Source organism: Coloeus monedula (assembly GCF_965178545.1).
Source record: "Coloeus monedula genome assembly, chromosome: 8".
Lineage (NCBI taxonomy): Eukaryota > Metazoa > Chordata > Aves > Passeriformes > Corvidae > Coloeus > Coloeus monedula.
In genome coordinates this window covers 32,730,567-32,742,314 of record NC_138788.1, presented here as the reverse complement: position 1 = coordinate 32,742,314, position 11,748 = coordinate 32,730,567, and the positions used below count along the sequence as shown (strand labels likewise).

At 39.4% G+C, this 11,748-nt stretch overlaps 1 protein-coding gene across 3 annotated transcripts in view; it reads left to right on the top strand.

Annotated features, from left to right (window-relative positions):
* Window positions 1-966: 966 nt before the first annotated feature.
* Window positions 967-11,748, top strand: part of FAM204A (family with sequence similarity 204 member A) — a 16,750-nt gene continuing 5,968 nt past the window's right edge. The window contains exons 1-6 of one of the 3 annotated variants that reach the window (XM_082286099.1): window positions 967-999; window positions 1,519-1,832; window positions 2,778-2,868; window positions 3,412-3,445; window positions 4,016-4,118; window positions 5,823-5,912. In XM_082286099.1, coding sequence (XP_082142225.1) covers window positions 1,596-1,832; window positions 2,778-2,868; window positions 3,412-3,445; window positions 4,016-4,118; window positions 5,823-5,912 — 555 coding nt within the window. In that variant the 5' untranslated portion in view covers window positions 967-999; window positions 1,519-1,595. The other 2 variants (XM_082286100.1, XM_082286098.1) reach the window with 2 other exon arrangements.

The following is an 11,748-nucleotide window of genomic DNA, read 5'->3' as shown; positions in this document are numbered from 1 at the left end:
CTTGCTGAATCATATTCAGGCTGCTCCTAAATACTTGTGTCGTGTGCTGCACCTATGAAAGCTGAAAGGACAAAGTGTAACAGTCCTCCAGATAAACAACCCCTTTGCTCTGCATAGACTTTGCATTTTTGTGGTTTTCTCTTTACCACATTAATCCAAGGCACTACTGGGAACTTTGTAAGGATTTTTCAATTATTAGTATGACCCTTGCCATTCCATCCCAGCATAAACATTTTGGTGGGGCTTAACTACAAGGCTTACTGTTGGAAGAGATGCCATATTCCTTTACGGCAGTAAGGATTGCTGTACTTGATGCTTGTCTTTCTTCTGAAATAAGTTCAAGTCTGATGAGGAGCACCTGAAGGAGCTGGGGATGTTTAGTCTGGAGAAAAGGAGGTTCAGGGGAGATCTTATTGCTCTCTACAACTCTTTGACGGGAGGTTGGAGCCAGATTGGCATCAGGCTCTGTTCCCAGGGAACAAGAGACACGATGAGAGGAAATGGCCTTATGTTGCATCGAGATTTAGATTGGACATTAGGAGTAATATCTTTACTGAAAGGGTGACGAAACATTGGAATGGGCTGTCCAGGGAGGTGGTGGAGTCACCGGCCCTGGAGGTGCTCAAGGAAAGACTGGCTGCAGCACCCGGTGTTATGGTCTGGTTAACACAGTGGCATTGGGTCATAGGTTGGACTCTGCGATCTCGGAGGCCTTTTCCAACCGAAATGATTCTGTGACTCTGACGACTCCTCGCCGGCACGCGTTGTCCCATCAGCTCCCCCGGGCGCGCTCCAAAGAGCGCAGCAATCGCTCCGCTCCGCTCCGCTCCGCTCCCCTCACAGCGACTGCGGCCCCGCCCGCCCGGCCCGGCCCCTGCCCGGGGCCGCCCCGCCCCGCCCCGCCCCGCTGCCATGGCGACCGGCGCGCCCGCCGATTGGCTGCGCCGCCCCGCCCAATCCGCGCGCGGGGTGTTCCGGCGGTGCCAAGATGGCGGCCAGGTAAACACGGCCGCGGGCGGCGGGCGCGGGGCCGGGTGGGGGCACTGAGGGGGCTCCGGCAGCGCCGCCGGCCCTGCGGGCACTGCCTTCCCCCAGTGCCGGCTGCCTTTCCCCAGGCCGGTGGGGAGCCGCGCTTCTCTTCGAGTCGCTGCCTCAGGAACGGGCCCCCCTCGCTTCCCCGGCCGGGCTGTTCCCTGTCGCGGCCCGGCGGCGAAGGGAGGTGGTTGTGCTGTACCGGGAGGCTGCCCCTGGGGAGTGACGGGAGGCGTTTGCTGCAGTGTCGCCCCTAAACTGGAAGGAGCGATGAGCAAACGCACAGGGGCACAACTTGAAAGAACAAGGAGTGGGGGGGAAAAAGAACCAGTAGTGTCAGCCTGTGTACTCAAGTCGTCTGCTTGTTTCTGAAATAGTAAGTAGTATTAGTTTTATAATGTGCTTGTCTAAAGCTTGTAATGATAGTTATGTAAGATAAGCTAAAATATTTCTGATGACGTGTTTTGCTGGTTCTCTCTTCCGCAGGTTTTTTTTATCTTGGGATGGGTAACCTGGTGTCTTCGCAGTGATTTGAAGTGGTTTGGACGTGTTTAAACTGGAAGATGTGGAGTGGGCTGTTACCTCCAGGACTGAATGAAAGTGATGTTGATCTAAGTTCTGATGATGGAGACGAATCGCCTGATTCCTGTTCAAAGCAAGTTGCAAAAGAAGATACTGAAGGAGTTCAGGGGACTGGACAGGAAAGTAATGCCAGCAGTGAACTTACTGTGGTACCAGTGACACCTGAAGAAGGTGAATCTCAGACGTGCCCTCCTGGAGTTTCTGTAAATATCTGGAATGTATGTATCATTAGAGGGCTCCAAATGAGCATAATGCAGTGTACTCAAAGTTGAATGGCTGATTTTTAGATTAAAATAACTCAGTGTGAGTAGTCAATATGCAGGTCTGAAATGAGGTAAAATATGATCTGAGTATATACACCTTAGATTGTTTCAAGCAAGGTGATCAGGAATTTAGGAAGGAAGTGATTAGGTGGTAGTTTGGTTGTGATTAAAAGCGCAGCAAGGAGCTCTCATAACTATAGAGTTGCATAAAACTTATGTTTTCAGTGGTTTATGGGCTCTGAGCTGCTTGGTAGGTGCTTTCTGCATTAGAAAGGGGTTTACAGCTCAGTATATCAGCCACTGTGGGGGTGCTGCCTACCTGGGAGGTGGAGGTGTGCCCTGCTGCTTGCTGTAGGGGTTAATTGCAAGCATTCAGACTCAAGATTTCCTTATAACCTGAGCTTGCAGTTGCATGTAAAGACTTGGGGGGGGGGGGGAAGCTTTAACAAAACAATCTGTGTTTTAGGCTTTGGATTCAAAATAAGAATTGGCAAAAAATAGTTGCTCTCTTACATCCACCAATCCTTGCAGGTAGCCTGCTGTGCAAGGACCATGCTGTGACTAATTTGTGAATTGCAAACTGCCAGCTGGGCAGTAACAATACATGGAATAGCTCAGGAGTGCAGAACCAGCAAAAGTGTGTTCTGTGTCACATCCCATGAAAGAACTGTAAGATATGAACAGCCCTGAGATGTAGGGAGGACAGAAAGCCAGAGAGAGGTGGTGAAAGATTAGCACCAATTCCAGTTTAACACCATCAGAGTTGGATCTTCTCGATTTGTAAATTGGGATGTAATAGATAACACATGGCACTGTGGATAAATAAACATTTCTCTATGTAATTTCTTAAAAATGCGGGGAAAATTAAAAATACTGACTTGCTTTTTCATAATCTTGTAGAAATTTGTGGAGCTTCAGAAGAAACACCGTGAAATGAAAATGCAAGCAAAAGAGGAAAACAGATGCCGAAAAAGAAAGCGCCGCCGGAAAGGTGTTTTTTTTATAATTAACAGAATTAATTGTTTTCAAATTGAATTAGTATCAATACATGCTATTTTGTGGGCTTGGTATTTTTGGTTTTAGGGGTTTTTTTCATGTTTTGTTTTGTTTGGTTTGGGGTTTTTTTAAATGAAGAATTGTGTTCTAGCTGTTACCTAGGATTTTATTTTTTCACTTCGGTACATCACTTGCAAGATTGTAGTGGGGTTGTAGATTGCTACATAGAATGCAAGTAATATATTTGTCCTCTTCTTAAAAAAGGAGGTAAAACTTACTCAGTTAATACTGTTTTATAATGGCTAAGGGTATTTCAGTAGTTCTGTAAAACTTGCATGTTCTGGTTGAAACTTCACAGATACTGTAGGAGTTTCTTACAGCTGAGTGGTTTAAATCCACATGATCATTGGGTAAAAGTCCCAGTGTGTTGATCTTTCAAAGGAAATGTGACCAATTAGAGCTCTGTTGACTTCATTGGATGCTGTGGGGTATCACTGTGTAATGTTGGATTTTTCTTTTTTTTTTTTTTTCCCTTTAGCAAAACAGAAAAAGACTGATGAAGTGGCTAAGAGGTATAACCAGGTCAATGGGATTACCTGAGGTCTGTTAGTAGCAGGCAAAACTTGTAATAAGCTTGACCACATTCATAGCCAAAGCCTAGCTTTGAGCACTGTGTAAAATATCTTTTAAACTTGTTCAGTGTCTCTGTTGGGCAGGTTAAATTTGTATGAGTGATGTCTTGATGGCGTGTTATTGCTGGATTTTAAAAATAATACAAATTGATTATTTAATGTAACTTAAAATAGATTTAATGTTCTTCCTACTTACTGCATACAGCCTCCTCCTGTTCAGCCTGCTCCTTCCCTTCTTTCTCCTCCTTGCCAGTGTTAGGTTTATGGTTGGATTCGATATTAAAGGGCTTTTTCAACCTAAATGGTTCTATGATTCTATCAGCTTGCTTTCAAAATTGCAAAATTACACTTACAAAGGGGAAGGAATAATTAATTTCACTTCAGTTAAAAACTGAATGGGTGAAAAGACCATGTCTGCCAAATGGAAGAGTTTATTTTAGCTTTGAAAAGGATATTACTAGTTGTGGAAAGGGAAGTGGTTATATTAATGACTTGTTTGTTTGTTTTTAGTAGTCAGCAGTTGGAAAATGAAGACAAATGGAAAGAACTTACACAATACTTTGGAATCAATGATAGATTTGAATCACCTGTGGATAGCAGAGCTCCACAAAAGGTGACTGTTAATACAAAGGCAGTGTCAGTTTGTGTTTGGCAGTAAAAGAACTTGTCCTTAACTGAAATAGGAATAAAACTGAGGCTATTTGAGAGTAAAGGATCAAGTCCCTCTGAAGAATTTTGTGCACTTTTTAAATAAATGTCCTTGAATGTTTGCTGTGCTTTCTTTTAAGACAGTATCCAGGCTTGTTTCCTGTCTAATTTTGTTTTCTGCTGTTGTGAGAGACAGAACTCTTCATATGCAAACTTTTCTTTTGTTTCATCATGTTTTAACTTTAAAATGTCTCACATAAATCCTTCAGTTGACACCAGTGGCTACAAGAATTAAAGGGGCAAAGCTAGCATACATTTTGACTGGATTCATAACACATTCTGTTCATAAATATTACTGTGTAACTAGTCATATCTGAAATAATTGGCACACATGATGGATAAGTTAAGAATCTCATTATATTCTGAATTTCTGGTAGCACTGTTGGTTCTGTAGTTTTTCTTGTAAAGTTCTCTGTAAGTTCTATGACATGAACTGTTCAGTTAGCTTCCTTTATGGTAATTTTTGTGTTTTTCATTTTCTTAAAGTAAGTTTCTACCTGCAGGTCATGAGGATTTGTTTGCTTCTTACTTTTGGTGCTTATTTAGTTGTCATTAAACTGCTCAGGATAGATCTGGAATGAGGCCCAAAGTGTTAAAATGCAGATGGTTTCCTTGTAATTTCAGGGATTTTATCCCTAGTGGAAGATATGTCTCATTATTTTTGGAAAAGGCATCTTAACAGAATTTGCCATCACTGCAACTTCCAGTTGTGTGTTTTTTTTCATCTACCACCTGAAATAATTAAAGTGCAGTGTTTGCAGATCACTGTTTCTCAGGAGTTCTATTAGCTTTTTCACTTTTGTCTCTTAAAAAAGTGTATGTTATGAAACTATCAAATGTGTTGTCTTTAGCTTCCCTAATATTTAAAACCAGTGAAACTGTAAATTGTCTTTTGTTACGAGAGTGCGTTTTTTTGTGAAATTCTGAAGTCAGTGCTACTGCTGTGCTACCCTTCTGTATGCCATCAGAAATATCCAACTATAATTTCCAGGAAAGATTTACTTTCTATTGTTACATTATTTGTAAGTGTTGCCATTAAACAAGTTATGTTACGTTGATTGTAACGTCAGAAAATAAGAAAACAACCTTTAAATCCTGAGGCTTTTTCATTGTTTTCCATAGGGCTGCTAGAATTTTTAATTTATTAGCACAGTGGAGTGGCTTTGTGCCAGAACTCTGTTTTTTGGATGATGATAAGATCTTAGAACTGTAACGATACAGTGGTAATTGCCATTCTTCATGTTACTTGACACATATATTTCACATTTTGTTTAGAAAGCTCCAGGGATGGAAGAGATAAGCCAGATCTTCAGATGAAATTTTATTGTGACAGGCATAAACTAGCCCGTGTAATTTTTTTAACCTATAGTATTATCCTGCACATAAGGTGGAACTAATGCAATGATTTGTGCTCAGGCAGCCTCTCAGTGTATTCTTAATTATACTGTCCATTACAATACACAGACAGAGTGATTTGTGGTACACAGAAATTACAGGTTTATGCAGTGTCTGAAAGAATTTTATGAAAGAAATATTTTTAGAAAGGAAGTATTCCCTTTAAATATGTTCTTTTTTTTCTAAAGGTATTCTCCTTTTTTTTTTTCCCTAGTCTGGCCTTGAACTGAGCATAGAGAAATGTGTGGCTGAAGGTGACATTGCCAAGGCTGAGGAGCTGAGTGACAGATTAGCCATTCGTGAGGTAAGTGGGCTGTTAACAAGAACTCTAGGGGGTCATTTAGTTATGCACATCTGGACTAAAAGTGTCATGACTAAAACAGCATTGAAGATTGTTTGCAGCATCTTTCCTGTTTCCTGAGTAGATCCCTGTCAGTGATTGAAGGACGTTGCTGCTGATGGAGCAATGCTTGGATAGCTGTATCTCTGTTTAAGAATTGAAAATACAGCCATGAACTATCTGAAGTAACCTTGCTTTAGAGCCTTGCTGCTCACTCCACAACTCCGAGGAGTTGGTAACTGGTCATCTATACTGAGCTTTTGATTTTTCTCCATGTTGCAAGCCAAGAGGACAGGAGTAGGATGTTCCCTTCCTCTCAGTTCCCTGTGCCTCATATTTTTTTTTTGCATTATCTCACCCATAAGCTTGGGAAGTCTGAAGACAGGTAGAGATTTAGCAAGCCTAGAGCAAATAAGGACACACTAAGCCCAAGCTGTGTGCCTGTACTTTTTTTCTGTGTATTCATGTGGTCAGGAGTTGATGGCTGGAAGAATTCTGAAGAAGAGTGGGAGTAGGTGGTTGTCAAATACGCTGCTGTAGCCTTAGAATTGCATTGGACTTTTTTTTTTTTTCCTCCTTGTCATAATCGTTTAGTGTATAAATACATATCTAAAAACAAATTGAGGGAAACACCATTTTTTCAAGATGTTGTCCTGTTAGTTGGTGTAGCTGAGTAATTTCATGTAAGCTGTGCTCTCTTTGCCACAAAATGGGACCTTTTAAATCTGGATGTACTGCTTAGTGAATGTTTAAAACTGGGGAGGAATCTTATCAGATAGCTCTGGTAATTTCATTTAAGAAATTGTTAAATTGGTGCACATATGGTAGGTGGTAGCAGCTGAAGTAGCTAAAGTCCTCGAAGGCTGTTTTGCCCAATGCTAGTTGTGCATAGGGGAGAAAATGCAGAGGAAAAAATTAGGATAAAAAGATAGTTGAATAGTTTTGAAGCCAGGTAAGAAAAAATAAAAGTACTATTTCAGTGAGTGGAGAATTGATCATTTTTAAGTCATTTGAGTAGTATGACTTAAACTATAAATCTTCTGGAGTTATACTAAAAATTAATTATATAATTTTTGCTTTCTTTCCTTTATCTTGTATATTCTTCCATCTTCACTGAGGTAATGGGAATTTTCTGTCCACTGTATATGCTTGCAAAATTCAAAGGTATTAGAAAAGGATTAGGAAAGCAAAGACGAATTTTGAGTGCTTCTCATTCTTATACAAATATTGTAAATGTTTCTTAAATACACTGTTTTAAACTAAGCTTTAATGTAAAATTGCAGATTTAAATCTGTTTAATGCAATGTATTACAGTACTGTGATGCCTATAAAAACAGACAGTTTTTGAAGTGGGAAATACAGTTCTTAAGGTTCTCTGAGGTTAGGTAAAAGTAACTGTTCCTCAGTGAGTGTTCTTACAAAATCATTAAACTCCTCCATTTAGTCACTCAGGGCAGTTTCTAATGACTGGACTCTTACCTGCCTTGTCACCAGTGATCACAGACTTCAGTCTGCAAAGATAACAGCTACTGACAGTGGTAGGAATGTGTCCTGATGTTCCCTTTAGGTCTGACCAGATTCTGACTGTTTTATTACCTTTCATGTGTACAACATGAAAAACACTTGCTGTTCTCCTTCACAAATGTCATTATCCCTTCTCCTCTAAAGTGGTTGGAGTATTATAATCAATAAAACATACTGAGGTTCCAGTGCAAATTGTTTGACAATAAAAACAAATTAATGTAAGAAGTTTTAAGGTTTTGTAATATTTATGATAAACTGTTATCTGATTTTGGTAGCCATGGGATTATACAACATCTAGCATATCCCAGGTGCTACAGCAGTGTATTATTATTTGTGGAACATTAGCTCCAAATTGTTGACTTTCAAATATTAGCATGTTGTAATTCTGAAAACAAAATGCTTGAAACATTATTAGTATTCACAGCTTTGACTTGGTTTTGGTTAAGTGGGTTTATCTGAACAAATAGTATGTTGAAAGAAGGAAAACTCAAATGACTGGCTTGATCTCTCATGAGGAGTTCTGTTGAGGCAGAATCCATGTGAATTCACTGGGGTTTTCTGCTCTTCTAAAGATGTGCTCCGTTGCTCACTGCAAGGTTCATTTTTCTTTGTGATTTTCAGAACCTTTTTTTTTTTTTTTAATGGATACTTTTTCCTAAGGAAATTGTTCTAACAGTGACTGTTTCAGTGAAGAGCTATAAAAAGAGAATTTGCTTATGGAAGAGGTGGATTGAGCAATCATTGTTTTGTATACAAGTACACTTAATAAAATACTGCTTTCATGTTGTATAATATTGATTCAATTGCTACTTTTCTCTTAGCAATTTACAGAAATGTCCATTTTAAAACACAATGCCTCTAAAAAGTGAGTTAGTTTCAAAATTATGTGGCTATTTGTATCCCTCTAACTTCCAAATGGAGCACAACTCTGTCAGCAAGTCAGGCATGGAACTATACTGTGGCTGTATTGAAGTACCACTTCTGAAGTCTGGAGTAATAAGTGGATGAATTATTGTTCTTTTATCTCAACTTCATCTCTTTATGTATAGTTTTCATTTTTCTTGAACGGTGTTACAGGGCTGGGGACAGAGGGTGTGTGAGAAACAGCTATCTTCTGTTTGGCATGCAGCCCCCCTTGCAGCCATGTGAGAAATGTTCAGTGGGTAGGTGTTCTTTTTGAAATCAGGTGTATGGGGTTTTAATCGGCACCATTTTCTTTTGCAAGAAGCAGTGACTGGAACCTGCTGATAAAGCTTTTGCTTTGAGGCACAGATCCCAGAGTTCTTAAAGCCGTTTCCTGCCTTAATAAGTGAAACTAATTTTTGATGTATAACATTTATAAGCCTGTGAAACTGATAGGGCAGCTTCAGTATTTAGAAAAATGAAGCCAAAAATAAACAGATGATGAGTATAGACGGTAAAAACATGTCCTAAAAAGCAAAGGAATGTCAAAATGATGCTGTCAATATCCTATCGTTATGACAGAGTGAGAAAAGGTTTTTTAAAATCAGATTCATTTAAAACCAGTAATGACTTAGGCAATATGCATAATCTAGCAGCTGTCAGTGCATCATGGAATTTTACATTCTAAGAACCTAAATGACGCCGCTTTAAGGTTTTGGGTCTTCAGGTTCCCAAGTGGTACTTGTTGCAGGTTCTTTAAGGAAAGTGTTATTGCACTGCAGTAAATGAGGCTTTGGGCAATATATTATTTGTTGTTTTCTTTGCTTTGACAAATACACACAAATGCTGATTTTAAAACAAAACTTCTCAGTCCAGGCGTATTCCAGGTTTTGGAGTGAGAGTCAGAACTTGGATACCTCCTGCATGAGGCTGTATTTAGTAGTGGCTGCTTGGTGGATTCATATGTAGCTTTTGAGGCTGGCTGGTGTGTTCCCCCTTTTTTATTTGCTGTTGCATTTCTATCTTAAAAATGAACTGTATGTACATAATGCTGCTGAATATTCTGTCTAATCTCTGGGCAAACCTCACTGCAAAGTATTACCCCTTGTCCCTGTTGTCAGTTATCAGGGTAGCAGATCTCTACCTGTGGCATCCCTGGCCATCCCCACAGCACATGCTCATGTGGAGTGTTCTGCTTTGCTGGTCTGGTGATCCTGAAATTCTTGATTTCATTATTTTATACACGAGTTAAGTTTTTTCCTGAAAAAAATATGGGCATCTCTGCAATATGTTGTAGAGAATAATTTAGGCCTCCAGTAACTCTGTTCCTTTTGCTTCTTGCTGGAGCCCCACAGTGCTGTGATGCAGTTACAGTGCCCAAGATCAGCACTCCTTTGATAAATATCTTGAGCATCAACATCATGCAGGTGGGCCATACTCCTTAAGTGACTGTAGATCTTCAAGCACAAACTACTGAATTATGTCTTTAATACCTACAGTACTATTAGTATTAAGTAACTAAGCAATTCATTGCAATGTGCATGGTACAATGTACACAGTTAGTGTTTATTGTTATAATCCAGTTGCTGTCTTTGTTACCACATTCCAGGGCTGCCAGCATTGGCAGAGTCCTTTGTGTTTTATAGTTGGAGCTTCTCAGATGTAGACTGGCATACCTGAAACTATTGTTTGAACCTTGCATTTAAGGATAACTTGTTTAACTTGAGAGATGCCAATAGAAAATGTTAATGTAGGAGTTACCCAAAAAATTCTGAGCCTTTTAGAATGAAGGCTTTTAAGAAAATAAAGTTTATGTGAACACTTATCTGGGCTGAAGTTACATCATTTTTTTGTGATGCCTGAGGGTAGGATAGCTGAGATCTCATAGTAGCAGGTACTTGGATACGGAGCTGGGAACAGACACTTGGAATTATGTCAACTTTTTAATGCTTTGTAAAAATCTTTCTGGAATACTATCTTGAGATGTAATTAAATTGTTCCTACTGTGTTAGTGGGAATCCACCTAGATTTTTAAAAAGAATAAATAAAAGATAAATTAGAACACTGTGACTGTGCATAGCTGGATGTGTTTATCCCTTTGAGTAAGGATGGTATGTGCAGATATTTGGTAATTTCACTCTGCTGTAAATCAGTTTCAATTTGGAGTGATACTTGTGAAAATTATTTTCATATGTAAACCAAAGAATCTTAAAAGATTCCCCACCACCAGCACACCTTAAATATATTTTCCAAGGTTTTTTTCTCCCCTGGAGAAGGAGGGGTTTTTTTTCATAGTGCTTTTGTGCTCAAATCATGGTTTGGTGTCTCAAAAAGCAGAATGCAGATTTCTTATTGCACTAATATTGGGAGGACTAATCTGACTAAAGCTCAGACTTTGCACTTGTTGGTGTTTTTTGTGTGAGCTGCCTGGTAGGTAGGTGCCACATTGTCTAAGAACGCATTAGCCTGAGGACTGTAACTTGAACATGATAAAATAATCTTGACCATGTTAAACTTACCTGTCAAAAGTAACTTTTAAAATATTTTGTAATTTAGTGTGCTAAATTGCTGTAGCACTTGTCAGTCTCTAAATAGCACAGACTTTTTGACAGCACTTCCTAAGTGCTTGGCTTAGTGGCTTCTGGCATTTTGGGGAAAGACTTAAAAAGCTGCAATTTATAGGGACACTGGTGTTCGATCAAACTTAAATGAAAGATCTACATCATAATTGATGAAATTAATTGGCTCTTCACTGGAATATCCTCATGTTACAGCAAGATCAGTCCTGCTGTTGTCTTCAAAATTTGATGCATCAGTTTTGACCATTTTGTTATGATCAAATTAGTATCTCCTGTCTGCAGGTAACCTCTAGTCATATAAATTAGAAGGGGAAGTATACAAGGCAGTTTGTGGGTCGTAAATACTGAGAACCATTCTGCAAACTGGTTTCCATGTGACAGTCTGGGTAGGGTGTGATTGATTGTGATGACATTACTGTCAGATATGGACAGGAGTTAGAACTTGATGCTATTCTGTTGTTAAAATAAAATTTCTAAGATCTGTGCAATGTTCACAATTTCTCACAGTGTTTTTTAGGTACCTAAAGTGATGCAATTTTATATGGAGTGTAACCAAGCACAAATTAACTTGGAACTCTTGTTGTTGAAGAACTGCCCACCCCCAACCCCGAAAAAATGAAAAAAAAAAAATAGAGGTTTTTTATCTGTGAAGGATTTCCTTTCTTACCTTAGTGAAGGTGCTTCCAAATATTCCTCTTCATTGAGGTGGTTTTCTTTTAACCTTTGGAACATGGCAGGGTTATCACCTAGAATTACATTCTTATGCTCCCTTAATTATGTATATCTTTTCCTTA